Genomic DNA, 21460 nt, shown 5'->3' with positions numbered 1-21460 from the left:
TAAATGCTGCCCAGGATGGCTGTCCTGTTATTAAATTTACTTATTTTTATCTGCTGGACAAGGTAAGTTTTCTTTCTTTAAGTTAACATGGGTCAGAGTACACTCAACCTGGGAATTTTTTTTTCTGCTTTCAGACTTGGTAATGTAAGTGGAAATGAGAAGATTTACTCAGACAACATCACTCGCATTTTGGATCGGCTTTTGGATGGTTATGACAACAGACTGCGACCTGGATCTGGAGGTAATTCAAACTTCAAATCCTAAATCCTTGTTTCTAAAGCTTCGCCTTAAGATAAATTAAGTACATTGTGACATAAAATTTTTGTGTTACTGTGTTCACTGTACAGTTGCTAATGACTGTTGCAGGTGGTGTTACAGAGGTGAAAACAGACATCTTTGTCACCAGCTTTGGACCAGTTTCAGATGTTGAGATGGTAAGATACTACTTCTGTAAGGAGATGTATATGTGCTGACTATGGGAGATATCGGCGCTTCAGTGACCACTGAATGCCTGCCTTATGGGCAATCTGCCATGAGACCATCTAATGAGCTTTAATCTGTTTGACCAGCCCTATAACTCCATTATTGATGGCCTCTAAATCAATATGACAACATGTCAGACAGAGGAAATGGCTGAATGGAGTGATTAATGATTATCTGGGATGAGTGGCATCCATCATTGCCTCGTCATTTCTCCTCACCTTCCACTGCAAGTTGAAATGTATCTTCAATATTATAGATGCTGACAGGACTACTATCTTTGTAGTCCGCAAAGATCTAAATTTAAAGCTGGAATTTAAGGTGGCATGGTTTGTAGAACATATGGTTCATAAGATATCTACTAATGTCTGATGTTCATGCATCAGGAGTACACTATGGACATGTTCTTCCGTCAAATGTGGGTTGATGAGCGTCTTAAGTTCGAGGGACCCACTGAAATCCTGCGGCTGAACAACCTTATGGTGGACAAGATCTGGACACCAGATACTTTCTTCAGAAACTCCAAGAAGTCCATTTCCCATAATATGACCACACCCAACAAGCTCTTCCGCATCATGCAGAATGGGACTGTCCTCTACACTATGAGGTAATCTTAGATAGTAACGTTGTTGTTTTGCTCATAAGATATGAGATTCACTGAAATGAATAACTGAGACTGATTTCAGTGTCTTCTTCATGTTAGACTGACAATCAGTGCAGAATGTCCCATGAGGTTGATAGACTTCCCCATGGATGGCCATGCCTGTCCTCTCAGGTTTGGAAGCTGTAAGTATTCTGTATGTAGCTGTTAGTCTTCATAAACACAAGTATAATAATAATAATGATAATAATGTCCAGTAATGTCCAGATTCATAAATGTGTCCAACATTTGAACGTTTCGAGTGTCAAATTGTCTTTGCATTTTTAGATGCCTACACAAGCAGTGAAATTATGTTCACCTGGAGGAAGGGGCCGATAGCATCTGTTGATTGTCCCAAGGAGTCCATGAGTCTTCTGCAGTATGATCTGGTGGGACAGACTTTGTCCAGTGAGATATTCAAATCAAATACAGGTAATGCTCACTGTCAGCTGTCACATTGCTCTTGATATCAGGACACTGTTACAGTTGTACCCGCACTTAAAAGTGTAATTAAAAAATACTCAGGAGCTGATGAATCTGTGAGTAGAACGAGGTCAAATGAGTCTCTTCAATCTCTGCACTAGTGTCCACTACTCTCCTGCAGCAGAACCGATATAAAAGCAAAGACTTCCTTGAGCAGCCATCTAAGATGCTTAAGTGGTCAAGGCCTAATGCGTATGGTGTGCCTTAAAAAAGAACTACAGGGTTTAAAGCCCAGTGAATGCACTGACAGAGAGGAGGAAGGATGGAGGAGTGTGTATGTGTGTGATGTGTATGTGTGCATTTTCTCTTTTCACCAGAAGAAGAAGAAGTGCTCTCCTGCTGTGAACCCAACATATTCTTGGAATAGAGAGGAAAAGGATGAGGCAGCCTCCAAAACGTAGAGATGATACCCATTTAGAAAACACTGAGAGCAAGAGAGACAACCTCTGTATATGTGTGTGCATGATGCAGCGTGTTTTTGGTCTGTGAATGTCTGCATGCATGTGTTAGGCGGAGCAGGGCAGTGTTACGCATAGTGACACTGCATGCTCTCCTTCTGCCCCCTCCTCACTCGCTTCTTCTTCCTCCTCTTGACTTTATCCCATTTCCAAATGTCTGCTGTGCTCCCTCCTCCTTGCCTCCTCAATTCTGTCCTGTTCTCTTCCTTCTTCTCTTCCTTCCTCTTGTCTCTCGCACGCTGCCTTACAATTAGCTGGCTATTCCAGTCCTAACAGCAGCAATATATCTATATGCTTCTCTCAGCAGCTATTCTGTTTCAAGGGCAGGCAAGGGCATCCGTTCTGTGCTACCCTGCTATGTCCCTCAGGGTTGCTCTCTTCACACATGCTGGTTATCTTGCAGGTCACTACTCTGTGCAGGTGGTCCATTTCCTCCTCCAGAGGAAGCTCGGCTACTACCTCATACAGACCTACATCCCCCTCATAATGGTTGTTGTGTTGTCACAAGTCTCTTTTTGGATTAACAAAGAGTCTGTTCCTGCTCGTACAGTTGCTGGTACGCTCCTCTTCCAACCAGTATATATTCACAATTAATGTTTACTAATCACACTTGATATCAAAATATGTCCATGGAATGTGTTTGTCAGAGTGCATGTATATTCTTGTCTTCCTCTAGGCATCACCACAGTGCTGACAATGACCACTTTGAGCATCAGCGCCCGTCAGTCACTTCCCAAAGTGGCCTATGCCACTGCCATGGATTGGTTCATTGCTGTGTGCTTTGCCTTCGTGGCGTCGGCTCTCATTGAGTTTGCAGCAGTAAACTACTTTGCCACCCTCCAGGCCAACCGTCTGAAGAAACAAAGAGCCAGACAAGACAAGCTTGAGGTGTTGGCTACCGGCAGCGACGATGACGACACAGTTTCGGTGAGGAACTACTTTTATGTTTACAAAGAACGATGAATTCCAGCTTAAAATCCACTGTCATCTTTAAAACATTTCCGTGCCAATTTTATATAATTGTTTTGTAGAATCAGAACCACAAGTAAAAGAGCTTTAATGGTTAAGGTTGCACCTTTTGATTGCCATTTCAGTTCATATATTACACATAAAACAACAAGAAATTGTGAAGTAGTCTTCCCATACGCAAATGTACATATATTGAATTCCTATATATGACATATATGTACATATGGAATAAAAACATATATGTAACAATTATATATGAAACCTATTAGAAGTTGGAACCATTTCATATATTGACATATATACATTGATATTATATATCATGGTCCAAAAGTCTGAGACAATGTTCCCCAAGAAATTAATAAGAACTGAATAAGAAAACATATATTAACATATACATTTGTTTAATATATATATATATAATATATGCTGTTTTAATAACCTTGCATATAAATTAAATAAATATCATTAACATACATGGTAACAACATCTTACACCAAATAAAAATTCTGACATTTTTTTGAATATATGTATCTATACAAATTTTATTTCATATATGTTATAAATGTATAACTTCATATATCCAGAGGATGTATATATGTGATAGTAATATAAGTGACATCTATGGCAACATAGATATAGGGACATATACTGTATGTCATATATTACATTTCTGAATGGGTGTGAACATTAAGTAGAAACAGTAATAATTCAGGGAATAGCTCTGTTTTTCAGGAAGGATTGTGATATTTGACCAAAACAGAGGTATGAAAGGCACAAAAAAGTCAAACGAATAATTCAACATTTTGGAAAATATTGGGCTTTTTCATCTTCTTGCCAAGAGCTACACAAGATGTCCAGCACCCGGGCAAGGCAAGCTGTCTCCCACCTTTCCAATCTTATTGTCAAGCTAAACTAATTTAGCATACAAACATGATAGTGTTGTCAATCTTCTCGTATCAATCTTCAATTTCTGAACTGATTCTTTAAATTAAAAAAATGTTAGAGATTGGCCTCTTGAATATTCCACACATTTTTTTCTATAAGACGCTGTTTGTCTGCAGTAATAAGATGTCACGCAAGTCAGGGATCCGAAAAAAACAATAATGCACCGTGTTCCAGGGATGCATACACATCTTTACCGTCAGATTTGCAAACATGTGGACTGTAGCAAATCTATACTGTATTATTCTTTACTGTAGTCTAGTGTTTTCTGAAACTTGGTATGAACGTAATCTGCTCAGCAACATCAGCTTCTGCTATCACTTGAACAAAGTGTGTGATTTACATTTGAGAAGCCATGCATTTATATAGATGGTGTCTCAAATGCATTTACATAGCTAATAATGGTGAGATACAGTCTCCTCAGTGTTGCAGAGAGTTTGATGCAGTGATGCTGATAATGAACACTAAGCCAGCAGCTTCACACTCAGATGCAGAGAACAAGAAATCCTGCCACAGATAGGAAGTCTTTTTCTATGCATTTCCAAGTAGTCACCCTGCCTTTTCCATTCTCGCCATTCAGGGCACACCACACATTAAATAGTAATATGTGCTGTTGTAGTGCTCTCATCTCCAGCTATATGCTTTATGCTAATACAGTAAGCCACCACAGCATCCTCCTGGGATCTGTCTCACGTGTAGGGCTCATGGTTAGATGCTTTAAAAATAGCCTCAGTGTGAGAACAGAGAGCAACTCCAGCACTCCTTCCTGCATAATCTCCTAACAATCCTATGGACATCCAGCAAACTACCTGCTGCGTTCTATAGGGATGTTGGCATGCCATTGAGAGAAAGCTCCAGTGGGAACAAACATGACTTACATTGTATACATGACTGCAGCATGTTGAGATTGGCATACAGTATACTGTATGTACTTGCAGCGCAGAAACCCCTTTTTTTCTCTCACATTGTGCACCATAAAACCCACACTAACCCCATCTCACCCCCTCCTGCTTTCCTTCCAAATCACCCCCGCCCCCCTCCCACCAGTCGGACAGCAGCCCTCGGGAAGGCCTGAAGAGGAGAAACCACTCAGTGTGCCGCAGTGAGCCAGGAGATGCTCCGCCACTGCCGATCTTCCTCCAGCAGGGCTCAGCTTTTCCTCAAATCCCACAGCTGGCCGGCACCAGCCCCATCGACATGTATGCCCGTGTCCTCTTCCCCCTGGCCTTCGCCCTCTTCAACCTCATCTACTGGTACATCTACCTGGCCAAGGACACCATGGAGAGGGCCAGGTACACTAGCCACATTCAGTTATCTTTGTACATCTATCTGGGTATTGCCTGGTATATCTACAAGGGCAAAGGCACCATTCAGAAGTCCAGACATTTAAAGGATAGGGCTGGTGATATTCAGATTTCTCTTATTGACAAGAAATTCCATGGAAAGACCAAAACCAGCAATGAATTGATCCTACTCACGAGTGTTGTCTCAGTTTCCAAAGCGTGATAGGATTTTCCTCTGTGCCATAATAGTCCATTGTGACAAAAAGTATTAAAAACACATCGATGAGCCACACAGCTGCACTGGGTGAAATGTTTTTTCATTATGGTGAACATGGGCACTGTAGTTTATTTTGAGTGGTTCCCACATGCGCCATCCCACCACCATAAATACTAGATCACCAAATGTGTTATAATCCACGGCTGAAAATAGTCCCCAACAAATGTATTATTTACTCCTGTTTGAGTGGTGTTTGCTAGTGCGAGGCTGCAGTGCCCAGGTCTTTCTGGAAAATACGTAGACTCCGCTATATATTACCTTTATGTTTGTGATGCGTTTTTGAAGATTTATGAATTTAACTTGAAACAAATGGGCTTGCAGGTGAGTGCCGCAGTCAGCAAAGGAAGTATTGAGAGACATACAGACTATACAGAATACTACTAGCTTTTCTTTTTCTTCTTTTTCGTCTCAGACTGTTTCACTTAAACAATATTTAGATTTAGATATTTTACGATTTTAAGAAAATCTGAAAAAGTAAATATAATCTTTTAAAGCAAAAATATTGTATTTTTATTCTTGCAGACTTTTACATTTATCTTATAGTCTTTGTGGGACCAAAATTCTTATATTTGGAGCCACTGACATAAAGATACATTCTACTAGTATTTATACACATGTTTATGTCTTAAAAGTAAGCTTCGCTTTTGAGTTTAACCTTTAACCTTTTGAGTTGTGTGTCACAAGGCAGCAGATCCAAAAAGCCTTTCACACAAAATGGCAAAAATAGCAGGGACCTACTTGGAGAGTTTCCAGAATTCTTGTACGAATGAGCAAACAGGAGAAAAAAAATCTCACAATGGACAAAGGATGTTTATGCACACTTACTTTGTATCTCAACGCCACAAACCTCTACTCTAATTATGATAGATTCAGTGGAACAATAACTACCCACAAATTTTGTCAAAGACTTTTATCTAGGTAGTAAAAACATCAATAATTTCTAATGCTGAAAAAGCCCCAGGAGTTGTAGGCGAGAAAAAAAAAGAAGAGAATGATGTTAGGTGGCGTTGTTGCTGCATTGATGCCAGCACTGTGGCTTTTATCATCATCATAGATTTACAATACAAAAGGGGCTGAGCACTCACGTTAATTTGAGAAGAAAAATATGCATCAAGCTCTCTCTTCTTTTATATAAGGTTTACCTGAGGGCTGGCAAAACCCCAGTTGTTTTAATGACAACACTGTTTCTCCATGGGGAGTTGGTCTCATAGGCGAAATCAACCAGAGCTTATTTTGTACATTAACCACATGAAAAAACGACTATTCACTTTCCCGCTTATAAGTGAGCCACTTATAGAACACAAAGCTCCATGTCCAAGAAAGAAAGAGAGAGAAATAGTGCAAAAAGAGGGAGAGAGAGCGTGAGAGAGAGAGGGAGCGAGACGGGAGAGAGGGAGATCTGTTATGTAACATTGGGGAGTGCAAATCTGCTCATCATGCATCTCATGTTCCTGTCAGAGAATTTTTATGGTTGTTTTGTTTATAACATTGTGCAGAATAATGAGAGAGACAAGATGGAGAGCACGAGAACAGCTGCATCACATCTATTCCCTTTACATATTTTCACCACGTCCCTCGCTTGGTACTTTTGAAGAAGGCACTGAGAGGACAGGGAGCACAGTAACAGTTTGGGCTGTGCAGTATACTGCGATAGAGCGACTCTGACTGTGGAAACAGAGGTTTCGGTATGCTCCTCTCACATTTTGCGCTCTGCTTCTGCTCTTGCAGGGACGTGGATCTTGAAAACTAAGAGGACCTGGAAAAGGGCACGTGCAACCAGAGAGACCTTCAGCATCCAGCCAGCCTCACCTCGCCCTCCTCTCTCCCTCTCTGAACAAGCTCTCAGCATTCACTCTGCTCTCATCTGACAGAAATTAATCAGAAACTCATTTATACTCCTGCCGCACATCTATTCATTTCACAGGCTGTGACCACTGCCCACTTGTGTTCTGATCAGTGGCTGAAGAGCTGCCCTTCACAGGCCTCAATCACTTTAAACCCGCCATACACACACACACACACAACAACAACTTCTCGGGCCCCGGACCAAGACAGACACCACACACATACAGTATGCATGACACACACACACACACACACACACACGCGCGCGCACATTCACGCATGCACGCACACACACGCACATGCACACACACACACACACGCACACACACACACACACACCCATACACACACACACACACACACACGCGCACGCGCACATTCACGCATGCACGCACACACATGCACATGCACACACACACACACACACACACACACACACACACACACACACCAAGAAACACATCAAATAGAAGTGGATGATATAATCTATGATGGCTGTAACTGGTGGTGATGCAACAGTGAACCAATGCTTTCAGAAGCCTGCCCTCTACAGAAGCACAGCTCCCACTACAACAAGATCAAAGGCAATTTAGAGGAGGCTTGCATCCCTCCTTGCGGCTTCAAAAATGTACTCAAACCTGAGAAAATGAATTGTGGGATTGTGTTTTCCATCCCACCTTTCTGCTGTGGCGCTCTGATGCTACCTTTTGCATTTTCAGATCTACTGCAGGTCCTCTGGAAACATTTCAGGGAATAGTGGGATGTAATACCCCTGGGTGTTGCTGACATTAATTTTCTATTTTTGTATTGACGGTGCATGATTGTTGGGCTCAGGTGTTTGCATAGAAAGTGTCTACCTGAAATGGATGGAGTGTTGTTCTCTTTTTAGCCACTGAACATGACTGATAATGTGAAAACACAAGATATAAACTTGCTCTTAACTTGGCAATCTGAGCATTTTAACCCCACAGTGCATCCAGCTATTTGACCTTGTCAGCATTTAGACAAACTTATCTGCCATATAACAAACATATAACAATAAAATGAGCCTAAAATTAACACAGTTGTTGTTCTTTTCACTTCTGGCATAAACGCTTGTTTCTTCATTACGCACATCCACTTGTCCCTTTAATATTTTTCTCTGCAATGGAAACTGCTCATCCACCATCATCAGTCTCCACTCTTTGATCTTGGGCTGGCTGCACGCATGCGCCCCTCATTGGCTCCTCTGCACTGTGTGGAGTAAGTTGGATGTGCGCTCTCCTCACTCGCATCCCGAAACCACCTCAAAAGCTGTTGCGATGGGGAGGATCAGGAAAAACCACTTTTGGATTTTTACTTTTTCCTTACTAGTGACTTTTGTCTGGGCTCAAAGGTAAACGTTTGCATTATTATTTTTTTGTATTGTATCCTGCATGTCACGTAGCCTATGTTAAAGCGTGCCTAGCGTGTGATATTAATAAGCTATTTTGCATTACACCACCTTTTTCTCCCCAGCGTCAAGGATATCAAAGATCCGAGCAATATGCCTTTGGTAAAAGAGACAGTGGACAGACTGATGAAAGGATACGACATTCGGTTGAGGCCAGATTTCGGAGGTAACGAGCAAATTGAAAACGGAATGTCATGTTTTCACGCCCTCCTGACGTGCAATACATGTTTAATGAATCGCAAAATCTGCTTTAATTTACATAATCATCCCTTCACAGCCAAATAGGCCTTTCCAATTAGGCTAAGGAATGATGAGCATATTTCATTTGATGAGGAGATATAAGACAGGCTTTTAACGTGATCGATCCCGTTCATCAATGTTTGATCATTCCACTAAAAATATGAAATTAGCAGCATTTAAGCTCATCTGCGTGTTAAACATGAAGATTTTTTTTGCTCAGACTGATGGTGCACAAGTCTCCTGTAGGTGGAGGGGAGCAGAGAGGAACCTGTGTGCGCGTCACGAATTTGTTAAATTTACATGATGAGAGAATAATTCATATGTGTTGTATTAATGCCTCCTTTCCTTCACAGGTGCCCCGGTGGCTGTGGGGATGAATATAGACATAGCCAGCATAGACATGGTCTCTGAAGTCAATATGGTAGGTGCATCTTCATGATTATTACCTCGCTTAATGTTGCCAATTGTGCCTGGCACGGCAGGAATACAGCAGAAGTGGGCTACTTATCACGGGGGCAGTGTGTGTGAGAGAGAGCCGGGATAACCTGAGCCAGGTTTGAGGCATCTTGTGAATACATTGGACTCGGCTAAGGAAGAGAAAAAGACAATAATTGAGGGCTTCCGTTCCCAAGTCGCCATCCTCTTCTCAGTCTCCGCATTTGCAGCTCTGGTGTGTTGCTGCATTTGAATTCAAAACACACACTCACTGGCGCACTCGGACGCACAGCCCCGGCTGTGCGCTCGGAGAGCTGCGGGCGCGCGCGCGCGCGAGCGTGTGTGTATGTATGTGCTTTGTGTGTGACTGCTTCACGTTGTCAAGCCTCGGTGGTGTAATTTTGTTGACACGCACCCCCCTCCTCCTCTCCTCTCCATGCAGTTACCTACAAAATAATAAAAACAATGCGATCTTCTCCTCCAGAACTGGCATCGTTTGGTGTTTTTCGCCCTTTATTTAAAGGCTTTTAATTCGGCGACCAATCACATCATCACGGTCTACGTAAATGATCTTCCCCCTACTTGTCAGATGACGTAAGCAATTTGTTAATAATAAATGTCTGGTCACACAGCATTGCAACAGAAAAAGACGGCTCGATCTCTAGTGCACAAAGATGAACGTCATGTGCGACTTGGAGAGGACGGGGGAAAAGTTCAGCAGCCCATGCAAGAGCACCACCTATTGATCCGTGTGACAGACAGACATGTAACTGACGGCGGTTTTAACTACCCCAGTGGTGCATTCGCTGTAGCTACACTGCATTAAATACTCTCTATTTCTCGTGTGTTTTGCTCATGGGATGCATTCAGGAAAAAACAACATTAAGGACACTCTTTGCAGAGAATTCAGAGTGTGAGAAAAGATCATTTACAAAGCAGCCTCTCCAAGGAGCAACATAATAGAGATGTTATATAAGAGCATGAAAAACAAGTTTGCCAGTAGGAATGGAAGGAGAGGTGTTTTTTATTATTAATTGAGCCATTTTTAAGTTGATGTCTGGTTAATTTTGCATGTGCGATTTTGATTTGGCAGCCTGTCAAATCAGTGTGTGTGGTCATTTGAAACAGCACTGAATAAGTTTTTATCAGATAAATACAGCAGCTTATGTGAGTTTTTTTTGGATGAGGAGGAGAAGCACTGAATGGTCAGAGCTTCTCCTTTGATGGAAATGATTTATTTTGGTGGAGGATGCAGACAGAGCGGAAGTGCCTTGGGGGGTCCAGGGAGATTTGAAATAGAAACCCCTCACTTGCTTTCACCCCCCCCCCTCTTTTTTCTCTCTTTCTTCCTCTCTCTCCCTCCTCCATCCTTCCCTCCCACCACTTTGACTGGATCCCTGGCTGTGACTCTGGGCTCAGCAGCCATGTAATCCACCTCTGCCTTGCTCCAAAGGGTTATCTTACTTAAGAACTAGGCATCTATGCAAGCATTCATCTGGAAAAAAACACTGCTTCATACATCCGTGTGTGTGTGTAACAAAACACAAAACTGTGCACAAACAGTGAATGGCGACTGACGTCATGCAACTCCCCGTGGCTATGAGAGAGCATTCATCTTGCTCATTTCTCGGAAAAGCTCCCCCTGCCAGATCTGCACAGGCATCCCTCTGACACGACGGACAAATTTAGACGAAAAGTTGAAAAAAAAAAAAAAAAAAGAGAGAAGAGAAACATCCAAGATCTCAGTGGACTTGTGTTCCACACATTGTTGTTACCTTGTGAAAAATCCTCCCTGCTACTTACATAACAGGTCGGAATCTCCTCCTCTTCCTTTCTTCTTCATGTCCAGCTCTCTTTGGTACAATAGAGGATAACAGCAGCTGACGAGATTGATCTCAGAGAAATCAATAATATCACCGTGCTCCATGAACACGAGGATGGAGCTGGTGACCTGTGCTCGGTGCGGGGCTGCTTTGATCTTCCTCATCAGGGGCAGCCACTTTTAAGATTAAAGTGCTGAGAGGGAAAACAACACGGCGAGAGGCGAGGATGAAACTGGTGAGGAACAGGGTGGGGGAGAGGTGAAGGTTACTGTGATCGGTTTCACCGTCTCCTCTAATGATATCTACATCCTAGTGGAAGCTGAGGGAAAGTTACTGCAGACCTGAGTTACCACCAGATCTTGAGGGTGAAATCTTCAGACAAAAAGCTCAATTTTCCTGCATCTGCACAACTGCAATGGATATTCTCTATCATGTTATACACAGTTTCCTAAAAACTCAGCCTGAAATATTTGTTGTCTTTGAAAAACTTAAACCAGGACGCATTAAATCTATCAGTTGGTTTGAACAATATCTGGCTGCATAGCATGAGCCTCTAATGGCTGGCCCACTGGTGCTTCACTGAGGTCTCAGGGGTTAAAAACAAGACTCTGCAGCGAATTTTATTACTCCCCAGTCTAGGGCTGCAACTGCAGATTATTTTCTCAATTGATCTATTAATCATTTGGTTTGAGCCTTGTCATAAAGGAGAGAAAAACCCATAATGACATTTCTGTTTTGTCCAACTAACAGTAGAAAACCCGAAGATGTGTTACTCATTTGATATTCAATTTACTATCTAGAAGACGAAGAAGAAAATCAGAAAATACTCAGAATCTGTGACTGATGATTTTTTGCCAGTTTCAGCAGTGAGACTTAGTGAATCCAGGAAACCTAAAGGTGCTTTTAAAGATGGCAAAACTGAACAGGGTTTGTTTTAATACAATTGGGTATATTGGTAAACGTTGACTAGTTTTGACCTTACAGAGTTTTAATGGAGATGAAAATGGTAAAAACTGTAAATTTAAGGTGAATTCTATTTCATCTGAACTAATTCTAAAGAAATCTAAACCTTTTTCTCTGTGATGACACCAACGTGATTCCAAATAACGACTGACTATGGCATCGACACAATACAAACCTGAAGGAAAATGGAGGAATTTGCTGTTAGAAGTGAAGGAGTATGACTGGATTTGAAATCAGTGTTTGTGTGCAGGCCTGCCATCACAGCAGTGAGCAGGTTTGGGTTGTAGACAGCTGCTCGCTCCTCTAATTAAAGATAAAAATGCCTCTGGTGGAGAATGAACTCTGCATTTTGGTCGGGGCTGATTGAAGCCATTGTGGCATTTTTCCTCTATGCTGACATGAAGGGCATGATGGTGTTTGAGTGTGTAACGGCATTTGTAGTTACGTTGCTCTCTCTCTCTCTCTATGTAACATGCACATGTAAGAGGTCGGTTCACATGTGCACGAGCCACAGCGGAGTCTTTTTTCTTTTTTTTTTTGTGCATTCTTGTGTGATCCACAACGATGGCCTGTAGAGGCTCAAAGGTCAGCCATGTTGTTGGGCAATAAAAATGTGCAGGTCAGTCAGCACCGTGGTTGCAGCCTCGCCTGCATGACATTACAAATGTGCTATTTTGAGAGGGAAGTGTCCTCCGAGTCCGAGGTGTGACCACACATCCTCGCTGGGTGGGCTCTGCTGACTCACTGGGGTTAGTGGAAAATATGGCACAGATATGATATCATGGACGAGAGACCCCCCCACCCCCCACCCCCCCGTGCCGCCCGCTCCCTCCCCCTTCCTCCCGTGTTCATCCCTGTCTATCTGTCTGTTCAGTGCCGGCAACCCGCTCCATCACTCATCTTCCTCACTTAGCAGCTGAAATTTCATTTGCATAATGCTGTTTGTTTTTGCTGAAATCACAGATCCAGGAACCGAACCCCAGTTACGGTGCATAAAAAACACAGCCAGTGCAGCTGATTAAATACAAGTGGAGTCTGTTGTCTCAGCAAAGCATCAGCGCTGCATAATAACGTCTTCTGCATGCCATCCATACGTTGAGTGAGGCTACAGTATGCACTCTGAGGCTGAAATGAGGAGGGAGGTAAATGAGTATTTTCGCTCCTCGTCTTTTCTTCATCCTGCTCGTTAATTACATGTAAAATACCTGAGGTTGGTGGTTGTTAAGAGGCACTGCCTGTGCTATAATACTGTTCTCTGAATGTTAATTAGCTGGCTGTGAATTAAAAGATTTAAACAAACCAGCTGTGGTGGCTTCTGGGATGGAGGAATTAGTGGGGCGTGAGCGTTCCCTTTATTACAATCATTATCCTGACAAGCACTGGTTTCTTCACATGAGTAAGGGGATCTGGCCGTCAGATAACGGGAGCCGATGACCGGAGGGGACGCGACGCAGGCCTCAGCGTTACAGTACATCCATGTGAGAGAGATCCAGCTTCTTGTGTCTGTGAATTAGCAACCATTTTGATCTTGTTTGTCCAAACTGATCCTGTTCCATTTTATTTTCAGCTTGTGGAAAATAAGCTTGTGTTATTTTTACTCAGTGTTGCCATGACAACGCAGCCTTTTTTTGGTGGATCTAGGGAAGTCAAGGAAAAGCAAATAAGGCCTCTTTTTTCCAGGGACTTTTTCAAGGTTTTTAACATTTATCATCCAGGTGAAGGTTGTTCTGTCTTTGAAGATCTCAGATTTTCTTCTGTTTTAGCATTTTGTTGATATTTTGCCTTTTTAACAAACCCTGATGGTACTGGGGAGTTCATGGAGATGTTAATGATTATAGTATCTTAAATAGGGCTAAAACTAGCAGTAATCTGAATTATTGATTATTTATACTGAAAAATGCCCAGAACAATTTACCAGAGACACCTAACAACCACATAAAACATAAATATATTCTCTTTACAAAGACATAAAACAGAAAAAAGAGCAAATCGTCACATTTGAGAAGCTGGATCCAGGCATTTTTTCATGATAAATTACTTTAACACTCATAAAATTGGCTTCTGATCAATCCCGTTGATCAAATGATCAATAAATGGAGTAACTGTTTCAGTTCTAATCTAAACTCTCATAGGATCTTCTTTTCTGTGGCTTTTCTGAAGTTGCTGCAAAACTACCAGCATGCACATTTTCATACCCAGATATATTCACACTTTTTAAAAAAAAACATTTAAATACAAGAAATATTTTGTCTCTTTGTTCATCCAGTGCTGCTGCTTTGATTCTGCCTGCTCTGTTTGCTCCGCTGAGCTTTCCGAAAAGCTTAAGACAAGAATGCAGGTTGTCCAGAACAATGTCATTAGTTATGCTGAGTGGACACACAGAGTAACAGATTAATATGGTCAGCAGCATAATTACAGCACAAGAACAACACTTAATCCTGCAGCTTTCTTTCATGCACACTGCGTTCTCTGCTTAACGTTTAGTCAGTGGAGACTGGGCTCATTTGTAGATAAAACACTGTCAGTGACACAATATGAGCTTTAGAAATATAATTACACTACATCTGAAAGTAAAACCTGGTAGAGAAAAGTTTTTAATCATGGTAAATGGTAAAATGTGCCAAAAGTATTCATATCTTAAACATTTGGCAGTTAGTGTCATATGTTTAAATGGTTTATGTATAATTTCGTTAAATGAACTGATTACTTGATACATTTATAAACGGTGGCGTTCTGAAATGCATTTCTCCTAATGCACCTAATCAAAATTAATCAATCAGATTTAAAACAGTGTTCCTATTTTTACTTGGCTGGTTTGTCATTTGCTTTAATTACCAACACTTACCCTTGCAGAGTCCCAACTGCAAGAGTGGAGTTACGCCAAGTTTAAATTGTTAGTGATAGTCTTTCATTATCGCCGGAAGGGGAACAAAAAAGCTGCGTGTCTTAAAACAGGGAGTAAGTTAGCCAGATCCATTAAAGGCCTTTAATGTGATGATGGCTCCCTTAATGACTCTGTCAGGCACTTTCTCCACTGAAGCCAAGTAGCTGAAAAATGACCCATTGGAAAGAGAGTCATAAAAGCGTCCATATTGTCACTTCCCTCAGGATGTGTAAGGACAGCAACTCATTCAGAATGCACTAACCTCCCCCTTGACCCCCTAATATTTAATTTGAAGCCTTTACTTAAACGGACACAGAGAGCGCAACAAATGAATAAATTCAGCTTGACCAGTTGTGATGTGCTGTGGCGTCTCCTCTAGCTTGTAGACGGGAAACAAGGGGACAAGAGGCTGCGATGTCTGCAGACGAGCTTGTTATTGCCCAAATGTCGAATTGTCTCCTCGTGGCACCATAGACGTTGTTATTATTATCAGCAGCTTCTTCCCTGCTTCTGCTGGAGCGCTCTGCAGCAGGACACAGCAGATCAAAGTGTTAGCAATATGGTGGACGTCTGCCGGCTCCTGTGAAGCTGCAGAGAGGAGAGAAAAGCACACATAGCAGCAGTTCACGGGTAGAATATGTTATTTTAACTCAAATGTTTGGTTGAAATTGGTGTTACTTTCTCATTCTCATTTGACCTCATTAAAACCCAAAATCAGGAAGAGTATAGAAGTAGTAACCCTTCCCTTTGCAACATTTGATGATAAAAAAAAAGCAATGTTATGATGCTGAAGAAGGAAATATTTCATTTTCAGATCTATTTATTAGTATGAAGATCATATATGCAGATGTTTTGATAGAATTTGTTGACGATCTGTTGAAAAATGTTATTAGATTAACATATTGTCTTATATGATTTGCCTTGTTTGCATGAAAAGATTTAAACTATAAATAAATTTTGATTGCCAAACAGTCGTTCACAAACAAAGTGCAGTACAACATCCTGACTTAAATCATGTTTGGGGTCAGTTAAATCCCAGAGATCCTGAAACCCCTATTAGACCTCGTATGAATAATAGTGATGCGTAAAAGGTAAATTCAGTCTGTGCATGTCTTCAGTTCAAAATCATGTTTACAATTCATGAAGTATGTTTTTTGAGCTGTTAAACAGGGTCCAGGTCTCTAAGACCCCAACACAACATTAGGGTTAAAAAGAAGAAGATACAGCGTGTACGTTCTGCTTTTTTTTTTTTTTTTTTAATCAGGTACAGAAAATGAAAATGAAGATGACTCTTTTGGTGGAACATCATGCTTTTCACAATCATGAAAGTCTACCACGCATAAATACATCTGGCGAGATGGTTTCTTTATGGAGAAAAGAGTGAATGCATTAATGTCAGCTGTTTCTTCAAATCTGAATCTGCAAACAGAGCAGTATGTATTGTGTTAAGCTCATCTATTGGCAGCTCCCTCCCATGTCGCTTGTGACAGCTGATGTAGTTGTAATGGAGGTCTTGTAACAACCGTAGCCTGTCAGATTTTTCAGGGAAACACAAATGTACTCCTTGTCACTCTGTCAGATTCTTAATGGGGGTTTGTTAGCCCAGAAACAGATCTGTAGTGAGACACTGTCACTGTGCAACCAGCCTTGATGTTTTATAAGTTAGCCGGGCCTTGTTTGTAGCTTCATCGCGTTTATATATTCAGTGCTGTCATGCTTCTTTTTCTTTTTTTTTTCTTTTATTAAATGTTGGTGCTCTCCACAAGATGTCTCCCTCACTGATGCTCACTGCTCTGTGTGATGTTAATGGAGTTTCTGAAGGGTGCTGACAAGGAGAGTGAAGGTCGTGTTGGAGACCGACACTCCGGCACGGGACGGTCTGTGTCTCAGTTTTCTGAAGCTTTTTTAATTTTTTAATTAATTTATTTTTTTGGAAACTGCATGCTGCAAAATCCTCGTTACCTGCTCCATCTTTTGTGTGTAGAGGAAGAGATTAAGCTCTTAGCACATAACACATTAAATGTCTTGATTATTACTCAGAAATTATTTTTAGTCCAGAAGAGAAAAAGTTAAATTAAGAAAACTCACTTAACTTCAGGATTGTGCCTTTAATAAGGATTTAATATTCTGTGTTAAAAGACACTTTGGCTGGATGTTTAGTATCGGAGCTGCACCATATTGAAAAAAATTTGCTTAATTTGTTACATGCATATTATACTTGCAGATTTTTATTTATAATTGAAAACATATTTAAAAAGTGCAGGTGAAGGATTTGCTTCGCTTGTATGAAAACAACATTCTCCCGCCTAATATTTTTTGCAGAACAGCTTTTCCCTGTCACACCATAAAATGTGCTCCCTTGCAGTACAGTCATCTACGTTGCAGATTTGGTTTTCTTTGAGCAATAACTTTGACTGTACTGAGGGATATGGGAGGAGGCGGCCGTATTTGGCGTCCCTCTCTAAGCTCAAGTGATGTCCGAGCAAAGGTAAACAGCACCATCTGTGAGGCCGTAATTACGCTGCCATTTTACAGCACAGCCAGGAGGCAGCGTGCAGGCCCAGGTGTTCCCTATGCATCTCTATACTTTTAAACCCCCAAACGTACGCAGCGAGCCACCGCACACACGAACATGCACACACAGGAACGAGAGCAGGCGCCTTGATGTTCAAGCAGAGTTCACGTTAAAAAAAAAAAAAGACACATTTTAAAATGTTTAGTGTTCAGCAGGCCTTTTTTCACAGAAGACATTTTTACATGTCACAGTGCAGAAACCACAGGTGTAAATATTAAAATGAATGATGGTACAATTCCATTCGGCTGCTTCAGTTTCAGGGTCCTGGTTTTGTTCATGCTGCCTCAGTGTCACACTGTCAGGACTTACAGGTGCATTAAAGTTATTACTGACACCTACGCGTTTCCTCTTTGACAAGTCAAAATGTCTGCTATGAATCTCCACTTTATTGTATTAGCATCCAAATTCTTCGAGTGAAATATCATCATGATATAGTGTCCAAAAAAAAGTAGTGTCCATGGCCTGAACACAACGTTCTGCCAATAATCCTAGAATACGATGCGCTGAATTTTATAGATGCAAAAATGATTTGCTGCAGTTGTGTGACACGACACCAAAGACAATGATTCATAATGATCTAAAATCTCATTTCACTGCAGTCTAAATTATTGAGTGTTGAGACTTTATAATATTTGGAGTACTGAGTGAGGTGATATTGGACACAGCCTGAAATCATTAGTCAGTAAATTGATTTATCAATAGAAAGGTAATTAATCACCACATTATTCTGATAATGAATCATTTATATAGGTCATTTCTCAAACAGAAAAAAAATCTGAATTTGTGTTTTCAATTCTTGGTTGGACAAAACAAACAATGTTGATGAGTCTTGGTAACTATAATGAGCATTTCCCAGTTTTCTGAGATGTTATAATCTAAAAATAATCAATATGTTATTCGATAATATAATATAATCATCACTTGCAGCCCTAAATTCTATTCTACCCTGTTAATGTAATACACACATTAAGAGCTGTGAATGCAAACATCAAAAATCCAAGATGTGTGTGTGTGTGACACACCAGACACACCCACGCTCCCTTGTTACCGAATCCGCCAAAATGTCAAAGGGTGTTTCACTCCAGTTGTATCAAAAACAGTGTTGAGCAAAAAGGAAAATACAGAAAGACTGTTGCTGAAAGTCTGTTACACCAGATTGATGAATAAATTCAGCTTCAAAACGTTAATGTTGCTCAGATTGTTACCACAGGGCTCTAGTTAATATCATTTCCTTCAGTTCTCTCAGTTAGCCAGAGAGAGCGTTTCAGTATCTTCCTCTCTGTCTGTTCTAGCTCCTTGTGCCTCTGTGTTCCTTCATCAATATGGCGAAGGATGGTGCTAAAGACAGGGACGTATTGCAGGAGATGCTGCCTCAGTGGGTGATGTACACCGAGCCTGCAGGCAGCAGCTAACGATCCCAAAGGTGATAGAGATATCCGATCGACAGGCTGATAATGAGACAGAGAGGGAGCGAGTGTGAGAGGAGGGTTCAGTGGGAACTCTTGTAAAACAGGATAAGGATGCGGCCGTCCTCGCTTGACTTTTCACTCCTGAAAAAATCAACATGGCAGCAGCTCATGTATTTTTAGATGCCCTTTTTACAGTGTTTTGGTCGTGCACACTGCATGCAATGAATGATAAGAGTTAAAGAGTGAGAGTGGCAATTGCTAAGCAGTGTCACACCAATGTGTGATGATAGCAAAGAAAAAAAAAAAAAAGGCTTGGAAACGTAAAAGCACTGTGATAAGTAATGATGATGGCTGCTTGGAGTAAAAACTCAAGGGCCTCGTTTCACGGACTGTATTTTTTAATTTGTTTTCCCACTCATCGATTGCACTGCAATACACTGTAACAGAGCAGATCTAACTGCAGTGCTGTGGCTGTGTGGGTGTAAGTCTTTTTTTAAGAGTGAGAAGCAGAGAAAAGACAGCGAGAGAGAGAGAGAGAGAGAGAGAGGGAGAGAGAGAGAGAGAGAGAGAGAGAGGGGAGGTGGTAGAGTTTACAGCTTGTGTGTAAAAACAAACTGTACAGTATAAATGCATTTTATTTTCACTGAGGTTAAATGTGGAAAACTCTCCTACATCTCTTTACTTGTGCTTGTTTATTAGGCAGAATTAGAAGCAAAACCAAGCAAAACACAAGGAGACACAGCTGCAGAGATCCACTGGCTCTTTGCATTAGAGGCAGTATTGTCTCTGTGAAGCAGAAAGTGGCTTCACTCGTTCGAGTGGAGACAGATATTTTTAGCTTGAGACAATAGTCAGCCAGCTGAGAAAGTTCCCCCCCTGGTTATGGTCTTAAAATTAAGTGAGGATAGTTGAATATTAACCCCCCAACCCTGGCCATCATGGCCCCTAGTCCAGGCCATGGCCTTTCAGACCACCGGCGACCTTTTGGCTGACCTTCTCACTATGCAGAGTCCATACAGCGTGCTGTGACACATCTTTGGAGTCATGTTCAGATGTTAGTGTGGAATGACATGCTGTTGGAGCTTGATACATTTCCCAGCTCAGATGATAGGGGAAATTCAACATATTCCTATACTTACCGTTCCACCTGAAAGATTTAGTCAGTAGATTTTTGTTAGAAAGTGTCTGATTTATGATTTTAAAGCATAATTAGCACCAGCATTATTGATTCTTAGTGAGAGCTTGAAGTCCTGTGCTAGCTTGACTAAACGGACTCTCCCTCTCTTTCCTCCAGGACTACACCTTGACTATGTACTTCCAGCAAGCATGGCGGGACAAGCGTCTGTCCTACTCTGAGATCGCCTACAACCTGACTCTGGATAACAGAGTGGCAGACCAGCTGTGGGTCCCCGACACCTACTTCCTCAACGACAAGAAGTCCTTCGTTCACGGTGTCACGGTCAAGAACAGGATGATCCGTCTCCACCCTGACGGCACGGTGCTTTATGGACTCAGGTAAGCCTTTTACATGTGCCCTTGCTATCGTGTCATAATTAATTAATTGATCATGATGCATAATGGAGTAATGTGATTGGATCTGCTGCATTGTATCTGACTTAGGCTTTTTTTTATTTTTATTGAATTTTGAATTAAAACTATTGTTGCTTTTCTGCTCATGACACAATGTCCTTCAACTAAGGGACAATTATGTTTTTTTGACATCTTAGCTGCTACCTTGGTTCACCAAGCAGCAGCTGAGATCTGTGAACAAAGAAACATTGGTGAAAAAATCCCAATGGGGCAAGAAACAAGTGCAGTCAGATGAGCATGAAACACATCTCCAGGTTAGCCAAGAAAAAAAATGAAGGTGAGAAGTAAAATTATTAAGCTAAGTGTTGCTTGGAAACACTGACCACAGTTAAGAGACTGTGGTCTTTCCTGAGCAATAGGGGGCAATTAGAGACAGGGGGTGCATCTAAAAATAAAGTAGTTTAGATCAGGGCTTTCCAGCATGGTGTTCAACACCAAAAGGTTTGCAAGATATATCTGAGCTTTTTAGAAAGAAAGGCATTAAGACAAGATGTAAGAGAAACACAAGGCAATATAGAGGAGCACATAAAAACAGGATTTAAAAAGATGAAAACCAAATAAGAGATGAAAGGGAAGTGCTAAACAGATTAAACCAGATAATATAATTACAATGCAGTTACAGTGCAATGCAAGATATAAATAAAGTCTTAATGTGACCTTTTCTAATATTTGAGTGGAAATATGCTGTGAAACATATCTTAATGTGGCGAGGTGGTGTCAAAGCAGCTTGGC

General features: G+C 41.3%; 2 protein-coding genes across 3 annotated transcripts in view; both read left to right on the top strand.

Annotated features, from left to right (window-relative positions):
- Window positions 1-87: 87 nt before the first annotated feature.
- gabra6a (gamma-aminobutyric acid type A receptor subunit alpha6a) lies at window positions 88-5538 on the top strand. Its single transcript, XM_056383577.1, has 8 exons — window positions 88-241; window positions 367-434; window positions 867-1087; window positions 1184-1266; window positions 1409-1552; window positions 2465-2617; window positions 2738-2988; window positions 5020-5538. The coding sequence occupies exons 1-8, from the start codon at window positions 88-90 to the stop codon at window positions 5476-5478; spliced, it is 1533 nt and encodes a 510-aa protein (XP_056239552.1). The 3' UTR covers window positions 5479-5538.
- Window positions 5539-8591: 3053 nt separating this feature from the next.
- Window positions 8592-21460, top strand: part of gabrb2a (gamma-aminobutyric acid type A receptor subunit beta2a) — a 31424-nt gene continuing 18555 nt past the window's right edge. For both annotated transcript variants that reach the window (XM_056382963.1, XM_056382962.1), the window contains exons 1-4: window positions 8592-8752; window positions 8875-8975; window positions 9403-9470; window positions 20433-20653. In XM_056382963.1, the coding sequence (XP_056238938.1) occupies window positions 8679-8752; window positions 8875-8975; window positions 9403-9470; window positions 20433-20653 (464 nt within the window). In that variant the 5' untranslated portion in view covers window positions 8592-8678. The remainder of the gene's footprint in view (window positions 8753-8874; window positions 8976-9402; window positions 9471-20432; window positions 20654-21460) is intronic.

Source organism: Seriola aureovittata, chromosome 8 (genome assembly GCF_021018895.1).
Source record: "Seriola aureovittata isolate HTS-2021-v1 ecotype China chromosome 8, ASM2101889v1, whole genome shotgun sequence".
Taxonomy (NCBI): domain Eukaryota; kingdom Metazoa; phylum Chordata; class Actinopteri; order Carangiformes; family Carangidae; genus Seriola; species Seriola aureovittata.
Note: the sequence above shows the minus strand (reverse complement) of the source record. Positions and strands in the feature narration are given on the sequence as shown.